At 42.0% G+C, this 17,591-nt stretch overlaps 1 protein-coding gene across 7 annotated transcripts in view; it reads left to right on the forward strand.

Annotated features, from left to right (window-relative positions):
• Positions 1–3,092: 3,092 nt before the first annotated feature.
• Positions 3,093–17,591, forward strand: part of CLIP1 (CAP-Gly domain containing linker protein 1) — a 62,791-nt gene continuing 48,292 nt past the window's right edge. For 6 of the 7 annotated variants that reach the window (XM_090152746.1, XM_090152747.1, XM_090152749.1 and 3 more), the window contains exons 1-3: positions 3,093–3,537; positions 13,725–13,920; positions 14,564–15,135. In XM_090152746.1, coding sequence (XP_090008872.1) covers positions 13,827–13,920; positions 14,564–15,135 — 666 coding nt within the window. In that variant the 5' untranslated portion in view covers positions 3,093–3,537; positions 13,725–13,826. Of the gene's footprint in view, positions 3,538–7,391; positions 7,447–13,724; positions 13,921–14,563; positions 15,136–17,591 lie in introns of all 7 variants that reach the window. The other variant, XM_090152745.1, reaches the window with a different exon arrangement.

Genomic DNA, 17,591 nt, shown 5'->3' on the forward strand with positions numbered 1-17,591 from the left:
TCAGAAAAGTGAACATCCTGTAGCAGGATCTATCTAATTTCTCTTTTTAACTCATGTAGTCACTGTTCTTAAATAAAGGTGACAATATGAAATACTAAGTACTCATAGCTATCTTTAAAATCCTCCTTCCTGGGGATGTTGTGGTTAGAATGGATAATGCTCTGAGAAAATCAAGCAGAACCAATGCATAAAACCCCTACTGTATCTACCTCTGCTAGAAGACATGCAGTTATCTCCGTGATTTCTCTCATAATAAGGAATGAGGTCATCTTGATCTCAATCTCATCATAGTATTCATCCATGCTTTCCCTGTTTTTATCAAGTACTATACACTGTCTCTGCACTAAAAATATTTGCATTTATTGGATTTCTTTACTCTGCCGAATATAACTATTCAAATTACTTTTGTATATTGAAACTGCAGTCAGATGACACTACAAGATCTGAGGGAAGCTGAACAGCAAAAGCATTTCTGGAATTTGTAAGTCAGGTTCCCATGGTGATTGGTGTGGCATAATAGCCTAGATTAGAGCTTACTAAAATGAATAATAAAATTTGTAATGGGGTGGGTATTGTGTGAGCAGTCACCATTCAAATTTTCCCACAGATTCCTGCTGGCATGATGCTCATGTTTGCTTACAGGATTGGGAACAGCAAAAGTATTCAGAAATGCTAATTTACATTGGGGGGGGGGAAGAATCTCTGCAAAATTCTGTGGTTAGCATCTTAAGGAGGTTTACATTTCTAACTTATATTTTTATAATCTAATTGATAGTGCTTAAAATGTCATTAAAAGAGCAGTGGCTGAGAATCTAGAAGATAACTGAAAGACATGGTAGGTGCTAAGAAAAATTGTTTGCTGCACGCTCAGAAAGGCAGGATAGCTGAAAAAATAAGAGGATGAAAAAGCTCTACTATATTTTTCTCACAAGTATTTGTAATTGCTATGGAAGTCTGTAGTATCCTCATTTTGTACCACAGTTGTATTGCTTCTGGTAATTAAATGCCACTGAATCTTGCTGTTCTTTTTAAGAACATATTGTAGCTCTGAAAGTCATATTTAAAGTGGTGGGAGAGGACAAATGAGGAATTAGTCTCAGTCCTTGAAGAAGGGTACAAACAGGATGAATTTAATAACATGGTAATTAATATGTAAGTGACAATTGACACTTCCTAAAGTTTACTTAGCTACTAGCAGCAGATAGAAGGTTTTCGCAACGTAATATTTATCTGTCATCCAGTGACTGAACAGAAGTTGATTCACCCTTTGTTTAGAAACTCTGCACTCTCAATAGGGATAAAACTTTCTGATTTGCTTCATCTTTTGTTCTTAATGTATGTGGTATCTTCTTTAATAGGAAATGGTTTCTCAAATTATCTGTAAAACGAAACATTTATAGTCGAGGTGACTCTTACTGTTGTCAAATCAACTTAAGGACCTTGGATAAGCATGCAGAAAAAGTTCTTAAAATACTGTTTTCTGTTGTTCTACCAAACATGGGTAAAACAAATAATGTAGAACTGGAACTGGATGCATATTTGTCCTGTGTAGAACACCAACAAAGAACATAGACTTGCACGGCTTTTTTGTGACTGCTATCCTAGGAAAGGAAAGCGGTAAGTATGTTGGGAATAAAAACAATTTTGTAGCCTTTCAGCCCATTAAGCTGTGAAAATAATTCCTAGTCTGCAACAATTTTTTAGATCTCGCTTCTTAGGGATAAAACTACATGAATACATCAGTCAAAGTGCTGCACTTTTTTCTAAAAGGTGTGAACTAGGTTTCAGTGTAGGAATTGCCAAATGTAAATGGTGAAGAGATCATTCAGAGGAAGAAGAAAGTCCTGTACTCAAAATCTTCATACTTGAATATGTCTCACTGACTATGGTATATTCAATTTATAGATAGAAACTTTTGACCTGTGCAACTTGATTCTAAGTTCCTGCTGTAGAAATGGGACCTTTTTTAGCTTTAGTTTTCTCAGGAGGTGAAGAAAGATACTTACATGTTTGAAATGTATTTCATTTATAATTTTAGCATTGTTACATTCTGCTTGTACTTCAATAAAGTTCTGAAAGGGCAGCACAAAGCTGCACCTTAGTTTTCTATCTTTGATAGTAAATTGACTTCTAGTTGCTGTGCTTTATACTAATTACAGCTGTCTAGTATTGCTTAACAAAATGTTGTGCATTACACTGCATTGCACTCCTGAAATCTACTTACCTGGTATTAAATTATCTGAAACAAAAACCAAATTAACAAAGGATGATGGAAAACATCACATCAATACAGAGAGCTCAAATCTGTGATACCAGAACACAAGTGCAAAGATCCTCAACTGTGGCTGAGAGCTTGAGAGGACAATAGGTATTTTGTACAAGCGTTCTGTAAAGTTATTTTTTCAGTTTTAAACTGAATTACATTGTATGTGTTAAGGGTTTATTCCCATAGCTAGGGGCTGTGGGGTCTGTTCCTTGCTGTAAGCAGTAAATTGCTGGCTCTGTGCTTCTAAATACAATCTCATATTTAAATCTTGAAGTTTCTTGTTCAGTGGAACTTTTAACAAATTTTGCAGAGGGGAAGAAGAGTGGCTCTGTGCAGGGGTTTTAAGTATCAGTTTCAACATCTAATGGCCACAGTAAGAGCTTCCACTTAACACTTAGGAAGTGAAATACCAACACACATTGCTAAATGCTGGTCTAGTTGCAAGCTATTATTCTGGGCCCTGCGTCACACCGTTTTGTGCTTTACCATGCTGGATGAATGCCAGAGAATGATGCCACGTTGAATCACAAACTGCAATTGGGCTCCAGTGCTGGAATTGCTTTCTCATCACCCTTTTGTTTAAACAGGATCGCACAAGAACCAAACGTACGGGACTGGAACAGGTTTGCTTTGTGATGAATTCAGCAGAGCCAACGCTGTGTGCGAGAGCAGGGAAGTGGAGCAGAGCTCTTTGATTCAGCCTCGAGAACTGCTATTAAATCCTTGCCGATGGGGTGGAGCCGCTCCTCAGCCATTTCAGCATCACCAACGGGAGAACGGTGTTCCACAAGCGCAGTGCCGACTCAGACGGAGAGAGAGAAGGCATTATAACAGGAATTATAACACTTCTGGGCCTGAGGACAAAAGGAAAATGGAGAAAAGCGGCACACGTTGAAGTTGCTCGTCCATAGAGCTGTGTGAAGCCGAGGGATCGCGTCTGCTCTCCCCACCCTTTTTCCTCCCCTCGTCCATCGACTCTCTGCCCCAAGGGAAGGGCACTGCCCCGGGGCGAACAAAGCGGGGGCAGAGACAAAGGCGGCGGGAGGAGAGGACGGGGACCGAGAGAGGAGGGGAAAAGCGGCGCCGGAGCGCGGCAGGGGGAGCGGTTCCCGCTGCTGCTGCAGTCCCCGCCTCGCGGAGCCTCGGGCCCGGCAGACGTTGTCCGCCCGCCCCGCCCCGCCTCCCGCCCGCCGAGCTGAGCCGGGAGCGGCGCCGCAGAGGGGCAGAGGAGGCGGCGGAGGGGAAGCGGAGGCGGCGGCGCGGAGGCAGAGGTGAGGCCGCCGTTGGGGCCCGCGTGCGGAGGGCGGCGGCGGCGGCCGCGCCTGAGGGGACGGGAGGGGGGCGCGCCTCGGGGCCTCCGCTTCGGGCCCGCGCCGCGCTGAGGGAGGAGGGGGGAAGGTCCGCGAGGCGGCGAGGGGACGGCGTGAAGCGGCCGTGGGCTGCGGCTGCCGCGAGCCCCGTCCGCACGTGCCCGGCGCTCCCCTGGCAGGGCCGCGGGCGGCGGCGGCCGGTTCGGCCGGTTCCCGGGCTGTGTGCCGGGGCTTGCCGGGCTCACCCCGCTCCTCCGCGGCCCTCGCGGGGCCGGCGGCGCTCGGGCTCACGGCTCTGCGGGCGGGGGGACGTGTGGCCGTGCCCCGTCTGCTTCCCGCTGTGTCACGGCCGGCAGCGCCTCGGCGCGGCGCCGCGGGTGGCTGCGCGCCTCACCTGCCCCGTGCCCGCCGCCTTTTGCGTTCCTTGCGACCTCCTCGCCTTAAGAATAATCGTTAAAAAAAGGCCGAAAGTCTCTGTGCGTACCTCCTCTGGAATAGCACGAGGCGGAATATTTGGTCTGGGTTTGTGTCACGCTTAGAAATATGACTGTAAAGTGAAGTTCCTCCCTCCCCCCCCCCCCCCCCCCCCCCCCCGCGCTCAGTCAGGCAGAACGCACGCAGCGTCTGGTGGGGAGTTGGGGAAGTTCGGAGCTGCTTCACATCGCTGGGCTCCCAGCCTGCGAGCGTGTAGGGAGAGGGAAGAAATGCGGGAAAGGAAGGAGCTTTGTGCTTCCTGCTGTGCAAGGACGAGTTCGAAGCGCAGCGGGACGCGTGGCAGCGTCACAGCCGTGCTCCTGGGGCCTGTGGCAGCGCACCTGCTGCTGTGCAAATGGCAGGCAGGGGAGGAAAGGTGAGCTGCTTTTTCCCAATGTTTTACTGCAGAGTGTTTTGTTCTGAGGAGCGCAGAACTGTTCAGGTGCTGACAGAAGTCCTTCATCGCGTACGGAATGCGGAATGACAGGGGAGCGGGCGGAGGTTTGGCTGGGTTTGAAGCCGCGGTGTGTCGGGTTCTCTTCCCACCTGCAGCAGATTTCCTGCATGTGCTGAAGTGTGATGAAGGGACAGGGCTGTGTTGGCTGAGGCCGAAAACCTGAGAAATGTGACCTGAAGCATCTGTGTCCGTAGGGAGGGAGATTGAAGTAGGTTTACGTAATTTATTTGTATGGTTTCTTTTAAGGAGAGCTTTTCAGCTTTCTAGTGTGCTTTGTGTCAACATCGCAGAGGTGTCCTGTAGGAAATCATCTCTTCCCTTCCATGAAAATACTGTAAGAAAGAGCAGTGTCCGTGTGCTGGTTACTGTGGCTTTCCTGAGCTCCTGTGTATTTCCTATCTGTTATCATCTTCTGAATGCGAGTACCCAGGACAGCTTTTATTTACTTAGCTTGGATAATTCCCACAGTGTTCCTTTGTTTATTCTTTCAGCCCTGCTGAAGTTGTTTTGGAGGAGTGACTGAATATTTCAAAACAGAGCTTCTCTCTAAAGAAATAGCTATCTGTCTTGCCAGCGTAGTTTTTCAGAACTGCTTTTCTTTCTCTCTCTAAAACATTCGGGTCAGATGTTAACTCTGTATGTTAAATGCGAGTTTTCTGATGTTTGAACATGGTGACCATGTGTGAATGCAGCTCTTGTTTGATCTGTTGGCATTCCTTAGGGACTACTGGCTCTGCTGGCACATCTAAAAAGTAACATGCTGGAATCCTTATTGGACTGGCATGTTTAGAAATGCCTCGGATGGATGGTGTTTTGTTATTTAATGAAAGGCAATTATATACTGCATTAGCTGTAATCTCAGCTGCCCTCAGCCAGATGCCAGTTTCTGCTGGAGCAACCATTTCATTCTTCTCAACCAGAAGAACTGGAGCCAGTTCTATCACTGCACAGTGTCCCCGATGATTCTGAACATCCATTAGTATGGCTGCTCTGTGTATGTGTTTATTTTTGCAGCACGATATTGCAATTGCATGACTTTGAATAGCACCTCTGACTCTTAGAAATACCCACAGATCTGGTGTCTTGGATCCTGGCCTCAGAAAGACTAAAAGAGTTTAAAGATGTATCTAAGATACATATAAAATGTGCACATTTCTACCCTAGCACCTCTTTGGCAGTTTTCCACCTGGACAACTCTTTGTACAAACCCATATGCTTCAGGAATAATGCCTGCTGACCATTCCTTCAAGTTGAGGATCATCTTCATTCTCCTGTTTCTAGGAGAAACACCGTTAAAAGCTGTTCAGTTTTCCTGATCTTTATAATCCCACTATCCATATTTTTAGTTTATTTTGAAAGAAAATTGCAAGGTGGGGAAGCAAACTCAGTATTGATAGAGTTAGCTTATCTGACTTAGTCTGCTGCTCCGCTTGACATCCCCTGATTCAGAGCAGTGTTTATCTAAGTTCTGTATTTGGACTTGTATTTATTATACACCAGCCGTATAGCAGTCATGGTGCTAATTTAAAAGGCTCAGAATGCGAAGAGCTAAAAAGGGAGTGCTGACTTGATGTTTGTGAGGAGTGTGAAACAGTTACAGTTTCACCCCAGTCTATGGAAACTAAATTCTTACTATAAAAAGAAGCACCTTTGTTGTATCAGTTAGAAGTTATCAGTTATACACATTTGGTTCGAGGCTGACAGGAGATAATGTTTTCCTTCTCAAACTTTTGCTTAAACTTTAGATCTCAAATAACGTAAACTTTATGCTCTACTATTGACAAATATTGTCATTGTGGACTGAACTCACTTACTAAGTTGGTTAAGATGTGGTATCAGGAGAAGGCAGACAGCTGAGCAAATTACTCTTCTTGTTCTCAAAATGGCAGTTTGAAGAAAGGCAGTGAGGAATTTCCTTGGAAAAATGTAGGAAAGGCAGTAAGTGCAGATAGCAGGCTTATCAGTAGAGGTAATTATTTACTTTCCCAGGTGAAAACTTCCTCTTCTTCTTAATCCTTGGCTCATTCTGTAGAGAATGATGTGTGCTTGGAAGGATCACATGCTTTCTGGTCTTATAATAGACCATAGCAGTGATGTTTTTGTCATGAATGTGTACAGTGGCAACTGAGAAGTGGTAGGATTTGCATTGTATTTTGTGTTGTTTTTTTTTTTTAAGCTTTTAAATAGTTATTAGCTGTTCCTTTGTTAATTAAAAATGGGAATCTTCCTAAAAAATTGAACAGACTGTGCTTAGAAATAGCAGCATAGATTGAGAAAGAATTATTTACCATACTGCTGGCCAAAAATAATGTTTGACTGTTGCAGACATCCTCTCATATTTGTGCTTCATATTCAACAGCCAAAGTCTTCATCCTTGAGTCCTTGAGGATCTCAAGGCACTTGGGGATCTGAATAACCAGAGCAAGTTACAGATGAGGTGAAGTGACTTAGAATGTCCTTGATGCAGAATTAAAGTCTGTGAGCTGCATGGAAGCTTGAATGAAAGGCTTCTCATAGCATTGCTGTAATGTTGGCCTACTTCTGTGAAACCGCTAAGAATACAATTTTGGATGGATTCCCAAACAGCAAAGTGTGTTTTTCCCCCCTCCTCCTAAGGATACAAGAAAAGAGAGTTTCTTCTGAGTTACTAAAGGAATGGAGATTCCCTCCTTGAAGTCAGTGAAAATCAGAAGGTATTTAGGGGGATGTCCTTACACCTTGGTGTGATGGCTGCCTGATAGTGGGATGAGTGATGACAAGGCACTGTGCTTATGTTACGGTGTTGGGCTTGTTTCAAATATCCTCTGGTTGTCTATGTTTTACTGAACATGCTGGGTGCTGCAGACTAAGTGATGCTTCTTTGTACTGGTGCTCTCCAAAACAGAGTTGAAAGGTGTTCCTCAGGATCTCTGCTGGTGGTCATATAGATGCAATTCCAGGTGAGTAATTTGTCAGCCACTCTTTGTTTCAAGTTATGTTCATCAAATCAGTGATACTGCTGAAAGTGTTGTTTTGGAGGCCAAAGTAAGCTGTATTCTGAGTTGAGCTGCACATGCCCTAAAACGCTGCATGCAGCAGAAGCTTCCTGGAGTCATCCTGGTAGCATCTTTGAAGACACTTCAGAAGTGCAAAGGATTGATTTTGTTCTCTTTATTTTAATTAGGCATAACTAATAAATTATCAGAGATAATTTATTCTTCTTCAAGAGTATGTCATTTATAATATTCAAATGAATACGAAGAATTTTAACAGCGTTTGTGATTCCCATTGGATGAGTGTTTGCCTTTTTCAAGGGTATACCTGTCTAGAATTCAGATGAGGGTTCTGTTGGGTAGGGCTGGAAGGAGCAGAAGTAGAGTATATTTGTGTTATAAGAAGGATGATCACATGTGAACTAAGGGATGTTCTTGCCTATTTTCTTGCTAAATCTTTTATTTATTATTAAATTCTTATACCGGTATCTGTAAGTAACAGACCTAAAAGAAAGGTATGGGCTCCTTTTTTTTCTTGCTTACTTGTGCTGCTGACTTTTTTTCCTGCCCTTAGAGTTAAGGCATAAAGCAGTGGTTTGATAAGCATGTACCAGCCCTTGTGTTTTGGTGCTCGCAGTAAGTGGAGCATCTACTAAGCCAAATATGATCTAGTTGCACTTAGCATAATGCAGCATTTAATGAAACGTTTATGTTATTTTGGTGTCTTTTTTATTGTAATAATGTACTTGTATATACTCAGGTCGTCATATTACTTGCTTAATTGACATCAAAATCCATGGTTTCTAAGAGACAAAATAAAACTGAAGTCACATTTTTGAAGTCTCAGTAATGCTTAAATGCTCCCTTCCTTCTAATTGCTGTGTGTTGAATGAGGAATCAAATGTACACTCTAAAATGCCAACTCTTGTTCTATTGAAATCTCAAATTCTGACATCGTGCTTGTCTTCTATTTGCTATTTAGATGATACCTGAAGATGCTTCTGTCACCCTGCAGTCTGGTCACTGAGCAGTACAGTTAAATTGTTAAGCAGCAGTTGAGTGTCAGTTTGATTTAAAAGTGACTGTACAGAGGCGCTTACATCAGTTCTGTCATTGTTTGCTGTTTGTGACTTGTTTTGTTAGTTATCAAAGGCCTGCAGTGCTCTTTCTGGTTTGTTTTAGTCTGAAGTTGCTGCTCGTTCAGTAAATGGAGCTGGCAGTACATGTTGGGTTTGCACAGTCTTGAACATTGGGTTTGGAGAGTTTGCTTGGAGTTTCAGTAACTGGCTTCAGTGGCTTGATGCAAAGAGACCTAGTTGTAGTTGATAGCTCCAGCATGGCTGTGTTTATGTCTTAAAAGGGTTTTAAGTTGTAAATGGCTCTGTTTATGAAGTGTGCTGCATCACTGCAAGAGGGAGAAGTTCTGAGGAGTTAAGGCACAAAGGCTTCAAAATCCAACTTTTTGATTTAACTGCTTGTAGTTGTTGTTTCAGAACTGGCTTTGAAGCTTAGCATGACGTTTATAATGTGTGCTGTGGAATTACTTTGCTGTAAATGTAATTCAGCACTTGGGAAAATTCATGATGGTGATTCAGTGCATTTGGTAGGGCAGTATGAGCTACCTCCAACAGACCTAAGCTTGGTGGAGAAGGCATTGTGAGCAGGAGAAGGTAATTGTTGTGGGATCAGGTTAAGCTCCCCAGCCCTGGGTGTGCTGCCACTACAGTTTTACAAAAAATGAGGCATTTGGCTGCATAATATGTGGTCCTAGAGGACTTCACATTCCTTCTTGGAAATGGAGCAAGATGGTGGCGATGGGAAATGCTGCTCAGGGAGAGCGTGTGAGCCCAGCTGCTTCCTGCAGTTCATCCCTCTGCTCTGTCCAAATATCCCGTGTGTTGCAGTGAGGGTGCTGGTGGATATGTCCCACTCTGGGCAGCAGACATGATATGGATGAATTTGGCACATTCCTGTTTGAACCTGTCAGGAGTTGGCCTCTGTGATGTGGCACATTCTTGCAGAGAGAGAAGCATTCCTCAAGAGATAACAAGAAGCAAATGGCGGTGCGATGTGAAGGGATTCGTTTTCTTCAGAGCCAAAATATGGTTGCATTCTTAGTGTGTTTGATTTCCAAAAGCCTCTAATCTGAAAACATTATTTTAAATACTTTTGGAAATATATGCACTCTTTTTTTTTTCTTTTTTTTTTTCCAGAAGTGTAATGCAAGCCTAGGAGACCACAAACACAACTTTTAGAGCTGTGATTAAAAATTAGATCTGAATCATAGCTAAAATGCTTGTACTGCAAATTATTTGGCTTTGGCACTCTGCTTAAAGAATGCAGTAATTTTAGGAGTTGTGTTTGTAACTGTGAAGGGTTCCAAAATTCCAAGCTACTTTCTCTGAACCATTGTCAGGATTTTTGAGAAATGATTCATAAGCTTTTGCAAGCTTGGCAATAGTGGTATGAGCATCAGGAGTGTGAAATGGGTATTACAGAAATGCTGTTCAGGCTGTCTTTTCAGAGACAGCACTTCATTTTTATCTTTCTTACTCAGTTGTTATTGTATTTTTTCTATTAGGCAAGACATGTTTCTGAACAGTGGAGGTATTTGAAATCTATTTTCTGTGTCATTTTCCTACAGAATGCATTTTCCAGTTTATTTTGTACATTACATGGTATGATAAGAATTTGTCTTTGAGTCACCTAGTACTTGACTGCTGCAGGGATCTTCTCTGGCTACATCTCCCTTGGAGTTGCTCAGCAGTACTGACTATTCTACACAGCCCCTATAGAATATTTATTACATATTTCTTAGTCTTACTCCTGTAAGTATTTTGCAAAGAATTGGTATTCTGATCAGAACTAACAGTTTGCAGCCGTCTCTTTTTTGAGCTTAGCAATGTTTTGGCTTTGAAAGGCATTTGCCAACAGAATCAGTCATTTAGTGATATCAACTGAGTTAATATTTTAATTTGAAATGTTTTGTAGAAGCCATGTGTGGCCCGTACTGGATGATCATTGATTAAAGTAATTGTTTCACTTTATTACACAAATAGACCACAAGAGAATAGCATTCCAGCCTCAGAGTCAGACCGCGTGTGTCTGTGTGCAGAGGACCGGGGTTCTGCAGTCCATCCTGAGTCCATTCAAACATCACAACTCTGGGCTAGAAAGTCCTCTTTGTTTCCTCACCAAATGGACAGACAGCTTGCTTCTCTCCATGGAAACACAGTGCCTGCAAGTAGTGATGTTAGCAAGTGTTTCCTCCTCAACTGATTGAGTCACAGTTCCAAATGTTTTGTCCAGCGAAGCGTTGTGCTTCACCTGAGCTGAGGAAGGAGTGCTCTGATGGCAGCATGCCGTCAGATGTCAGCTCTGTTACAAGAACAGTTGGTGCTGTTACATTCTTGTAGTGACTGTCCGGTTCTGAAGTGGAGTGAGCTGAGACTTGAACCTTGTTTTCCTTTTTTTTGCTTGTAATTATGCATGTAGTTCTTTTGTAGTGCCTAGTTGTTAAAATGCGGTCTTGAAAGAAACACTGGTGGATGGCCATTTCTTCTTCAGAAAGTGTTCTGCTTTGCTGCAGAGCTAAGAGCAGGAACGCTGCTTTTTGGTACCAAATCTGCTTTTGCTGAGCTGATTGGGAAAGCTTGGCCAGAAATCCACGTGTTTATTTGCATTTCACATGTGTGTTTCATTAGCGATCCATATAAGGTCTGAATGAAAACATGCTTTGTTTTTTTTTTCATATTCTGGGGTAGAATTCTTTTTCAGGAGAGCTGAGAAAGGTTCAGAGGAGCAATGCAAACAAATTGAGACAAGTAGCTAGCTGTCCTCTCTTATAAGCATTCAGATGAGGTAATTGACATTGAGGTAATTGACATCTGGAGCCTCTTGGAAACACTCAAGTGTATCATGCCTAAAATCCCTTGATGGAAACTTATGTGCTGTTTGGTGAATTTTGTTTAGAGATGCTCCTGTCAAGGTCCTACCTCTTTCAAAGATGGAAAGTTGCATTTTCACTATTGCGATAAGGCAGCAGTTTATCAAACTGTGCTGCATTTTAGCAGTTTATTGCACTGAGCTACAGTTTCACTAACCCTGAAATCAGGGTATGACAGTGCAGAGGGTTGTGTTACTTCTGGCCCAGTTGAAGGCTTGTGTATTGAAAAAGGCAAATGACACAGCAGATACATAACCCGTGATGTGGAGAGTGGGATTAAAATATGAATTAGTACCTTGAGCCAGGAAATGCAGTATTAGAATGCTTTGGCTTTCTGTTGCCCGAAGGCTTGTTATACATGTATTAATAAATATTTACTTGACACCGAAAGATGTTGTTTTGGGGGGTGTTTGAGTGTGGTTGGTTTTTCTTTTTGTTTAATATTCTTTTCCATGCACAATATAAATGGTTACTAACTGAGCAATGCTGAATGCTGTGTCAGGAAATGGGGGATAAATGTAAGTGCTGCACTGACAACAAAAAAGGAGTATTTGAACTGAAAAGAACTAACCCTGATATTTCTTGCATTTCTGTCCTTCCTTGTTGTGTGGGCTTGTCCTGTTCTGTGGGTTTTGATGGGTAGAGGGAAAAAAACAGGGGCATACATGGAGAGCCTAGCATCAGTAGGGAGGGAATGGGGCCTTCAGCACAAGGAAGAACTGCATGTGTGTGGGATAGAGAAAAGATGAGAATACAGAAAAATACAATGCACTCCAATTTATCAGAGAAGGAAGGTGTGTAAAACAAGGAAAAGACTAAATGCTTGTGCTGTATCCAGAGTGGCACCTTATGTGGTCCTCTGCTGTTCTTCTGTGTAACAGTGTGCATCAGTTCTTCTGCAGCTTACTCACATGTATGGTCTGTCCCTCTGCTTTGATTTTGGATAGGCAACTCTTTGTTTTCATGTTTGTGAACGTGAGAGCTCTCACTTAAATGCTAATAGTAAACTGCTATGTGTCTTGCAAAACCAAGGAAGAAATGCCTCTTTGGTAGCCATAACTCTGCAGATGGGTGTGTGACATACTTCTGGCACTGCTAGAAAAAGTGTTTAGCAATCTGCCCTGTGCTACTTAGAGTTTTTGTGGAGTATAACTTAAATCGTAGACAAATCATGCAGCTAAGGTGGTAATTAATACTAATTAAAGTATAGTGTTTTTTTAGACTTGTTAAGAAATGACTTGAATTTGGCACAGCCAATCTTGAAATAGCCATAGCAGTGTTTCACTTTGCTGTTTAGATTCACAAGGCAGTGTGACTGACACTTTTTCACAGTGAATTGATTTTTAGGAGCACTAATGTACTGGTGATTAATAATAGAGGAGAGAGAGAATTTATCCTGATCGAAGACATGGACGGCTTGTTTCTTTAGTCAGTATGGCTGCCTTCCAGCAGTCCCTTCTCTGAGTGGTGTTTCTCTTGTCCTGAAATGCATGGTGTGTGCTGTGTGTACACTGCTGGTGGTGCCTCTGGGCAGTCTGCAACTGGGAAGCTCTGGGGTGGCTGCCAAACTGCTGAGTGCATGGCAGGGCTGGGAGCTGCTTTGTGGTTCATCTTTGTCATGTCCCGAGCAAACAGTTGAGCAAACAGTTCACTGCCCCATGCCTGTGTTTTCTTTTTCGTCCAGGTTTTTGTTTAGATTCGTGCCATTTGAATTCACAGTACAGAGGAAAAAGCTTTGCTAAAGCTTTTGTGTCAGAAGGAAGATGCCTTCTGTGGCAAAAACCTCGTGGCACTGTTCCCTGCAAACCTTACAGCTGGTGTCCCAGTCGGCCGCGCAGGGAACCGTCCCTCCTCCTCTTCCCAGAGTGTAGCTGGGACTGTGAGCCAACATACCTTGTGATCTCAGACATGCGATTCCCACTGCCTCACGCTGCTGATCAGCCTTAGCTTTTTGGTTCCAGCTCTTAAAAATGTTATTCCTTTTAGCTTAGCATTCTCTGTTTGACATTCCCTATTCCCTCTCGCAGTTAGTTTTCTAGTCTCAGGTTATTTTTGCTGGGATATTGCAACGCTTGAAAAATGTGACTGAAAACGGTAGGGTGCACAGAGCAGTTATATCTCTACGTAATGTTGTTAGTAATGCTGTTAAGGACTTTGTTTTTCTTTCTTAAAATAGCCTCTTAGTTTAAAGCTCAAGATGAACACAGCAGCGCTCATTAAACTGAGTTATATATTAACTTCTGTATTCTACAGGAGTTAAAATACGATTTTCTTTCATGTCTAATATTTTTCTATACAGGTTTACCCTAGAATTGGAAGACAGAAACAATTATATTGTATCCATGTTGGGAAAGAGGTAGTTGCTGTAGTCAAAGAGGGTTAACACTGGTATCACAGAAAAATGAGTATGTTAAAACCGAGTGGACTTAAGGCTCCATCAAAGACCATCAAGCATGGAAGTACGTTACCGAAAGCACCTGCATCTGTTGCAACTGGTAAAGAATATTTCATATCTTAACTTTCCCCTTATTCATCTTCCAGCAAGGAATATGGTGAAATCTACGAGCCCGTAACATTCCTTGTATTTATGCTAAAACACTTCTGCTTGTATTTCTGATCTAACAAAAACGACAATTAAACATGCAAAAAAAATTAATAGTTGAATGCAATCTTGGTTCAAAACAAACTTCTTAAAATGCTGCACTGTTGAAAGCATAGGGGTAAAAAAACAAAACAAAAAACAAACAAAAAAAAACATTTTGATCTGGCATATCCCTGCTTCCTCTAACTGAAAAGATTTCAGCATGTTACAGGTAGAGGGAAAGTATCTGCTGTGAGTATTAAGTACATTAGCAGTGTTGTTATCTGAGATAACCACACTTCTACCAGTACAGCAAACCTACCTTTGTTGTTGCTGTTGAACATTTTCCCTAAAATAACTGTGTTTAAAAGTATGCACTATGCTGTTCAGATAACATAATTGCACATAATATTTGATAATTCTTTGAATTGGTTAAATATCTAAAATACTTTTACTACTTTAAAACATGGTTGCAAATTGCAGAAAGTCTTGAGATACAACTTTTCTGAATTGTGAGTGTTTGATTCTTGTTGCTTTCTCATTGTTCTCAATTCCAGCTCCAGCAGAAAAGGCACCTTCCAGTGAGAAGTCCTCAAGCACAACCACTGCAGACGCACACGACGACTTTGTGGATGATTTCAGAGTTGGAGAGCGTGTTTGGGTCAATGGAAATAAACCTGGCTTTATTCAGTTCCTTGGTGAAACACAGTTTGCTCCAGGACAGTGGGCAGGGATTGTTCTAGACGAACCAATCGGTAAAAACGATGGCTCTGTGGCTGGAGTTCGCTATTTCCAGTGTGAACCCTTGAGGGGAATATTTACAAGACCATCAAAATTGTCAAGAAAAGTGCTGACAGAAGATGAAGCCAATGGTACTCAGACAGCTCATGCATCTAGAGCTACATCACCAACCTCCACATCAACTGCCAGTGCGGTGTCCGCGTCCCCTGCTGCACTTCCCCCAACAGGAATTCCACACAAAACATCACCACTTGCTGCTAAAGAACATTCTACTCCTTCTCAGTTTAGCAATCTTTCAAAAACTGCAAGTGGATCTGTGTCAAATCTGTCTGAAGCTGGATCTCTAAAGAAAGGAGAAAGGGAGCTCAAAATTGGAGATCGAGTTCTGGTAAGATTTCCCTGCTGCTTCTGTGTCTGCTTTTTGATTAAGGAGTTGTAACTTCTGCTAATGCTCAGAGCTTCTCTGTTTCCTTGGTTCAGGTAATGTAAATTTATGCTCTGTCTTTTCAAGGTTAGTCTTGTAAAAAACCTCTAGGCAATCTCTTCCTGTGCAGTTTTGCATATTCTAGAGAGATCTTTACAGTACCAGTACAAAATGGTTAATCTGGCAGTGTTTATTCTATCATGTTTTGCCAGTGTTTTGTTGAAGACCAAATGGTTTTATTAGCTTGAATGTAGTTTGTCCTTTCCATAACTGCAAGAATTACAAACATGCTAATTAAAAGCTGAGCTGTAAGAGATTTCTGTGCAGTTCTCCTGCCCTATTCAGGGCTGTGTCTTTAGAAAGCTAACAGTTCAATAATTGATTGTTCTCTCGAGTAGTGATAGGCAGCAACAGGAGCAGTCATATAATGCCACTGATCACCCAGGATTTACGTGTTCTGTTGGTGATGTGTTATGTTACTTGGCTGCTGTTCCTAAATTCAGAACCATAAATGCCTTTGCTGATGTATCATTTTTATTCTTTGCAAAGAGTGCTAAGTTTTGTTGCTTTAAGCATTTTTTTTAAGTAATTGTGACGTATACCTTTTCAGTTTGTATGAATGTTATATGGACTGGCATGTGTTTTCTTGTAATGGCAATGGGAATGAAGATACACCATTCATACCACAGTTTGATTTTAGTTAAGTCCCAAATTCTGGTTTTTAAACAGAAAAGATCAAACTTAGTATTTCTTCCTCCCTGCTTCCTGTTAGCCTTAAGTCTTCCTGTTGAATCATCAAATAGTAGTTTGAGGTTTGGGGCAATTCCTAGCACAGCGTGACAGTGATGCATATCTATAATTTACATGCCTGTGTTAGTGCACAGGAATCTGAGTGTTAAATGGACAGGGTTTGGGTCTACTGGTTTTTAACCCTTCCTGTTTTTTTGTAGCTCGTCAGATGAACTGCAGCACAGTCACTTGTTTCACATTTATACTGACAGCAGTAACTTTAGGTAACACATTACACAAGAAGACGAGAGGCTTGCTGGTGTTTGTACTCAGCACAGGACTTCCCCTCCAAGTATCCTGGCTCTGAGACACGCTGCCGCCTGACTGTGCTGTTGCTAATCTCTAACGAATAAATGCTGCCCACATTCATCTTTCTTGCAGCTCGGACTGACTGCTATTGAATACTTAGTGAAAGTTCTTTGCTGTGCTGTGCTGATTACAGATATGAGGAAAACAACTGCTGGGAATTGCATCTCGAAAACAGTGAGCCTCCAGCAGAGTAGGATTGCAGTTCAGCAGAACAATGAATTCATGACAGACAAGAGCTCGTTTGGGAGTCTTATTAAAATGCTTAACTGGAAAAGTATGTCCTCAAGGGCAAATTCATGTATGGGTAAGACACAGCTCATTAGCTAAGATTATATTCTAGAATGGACTTCAGATGTGGCTCAACTTTGTTGATCTTTGTGTGTGATCTTAGGGTGTGGAGTGTTGCACTGGAGTATTTCAGTCTGTGGGGTTTTTTGTCTTCAACTTTGATTTTTAGAATGTTTTTAATCAGACTTATCTTGAATTGATCAGTTCAGATTTTTTTCTTAGCAGCTGGTTGGTTTTTGATGATACTTTCAGCAACCAAAGCTAAGTCATACAGTATTTGTTTTTCTGCCCAGTCTGGCTTATCAAGAAGCAAGAGGATATTCTAAGAAATGCTGACATGCCAAAGAAGCATGTTTACCAATTCATGTATCTCACAATCGCTTCTTTTCTGTATTACAAAAACATAAAGTTGACTGAGGTTTGTTGATCCTGTGAATACTGTGTTCAAAGCATTTCAGGCTTGACAAATTGGCATTTCCCAACAGTTACGCTTTATTGGAACATTTTTCAGTTCAAATTGTCAGGGTTGTTTTTGCACTGTGTCACAGCGTGCATTGAAAATTAGGATTACCTATGTGGTCCCACATGTGCAGTCCCCAGCTCTATGGGAAAGTGATATAGATTCAGTAATAAACAAGGTTTCTGGTGTTACATTTCTATTCCTGATTATTTAGGTACGAAGAAAGAATCCTGAAAGATCTTTCTTTAATTCCATTGCCTGTAGGAAAAATAGTGGTGACACAAACAATATGGGATGCTCATTCAGATGCTGCTCTGAGAAAAGAAATTCCACAGGAGAAGGCACACGGAGTTTAGAGATGATCACCTGCATATTCTCAAATGCCTGAGAGTATTCCATGTTAGGCTGCATTGAGCAATGCAGCGGATGTGGAGATGAAAAGGTGCATTGCTGTGCAGGCTTTCTTTTCCTCAGATATCTGACACTTTAAAAAAGTTTAATATCAGAACAGGCAGTGCTTAAAGGTGTATGGTAAGTCAACTGAGCAGGTGGCTGCAGGAGAGTGCTTGCATTA

The sequence above is a fragment of the Phasianus colchicus genome, chromosome 18, assembly GCF_987193195.1.
Source record: "Phasianus colchicus chromosome 18, bPhaCol1.hap1.1, whole genome shotgun sequence".
Taxonomy (NCBI): domain Eukaryota; kingdom Metazoa; phylum Chordata; class Aves; order Galliformes; family Phasianidae; genus Phasianus; species Phasianus colchicus.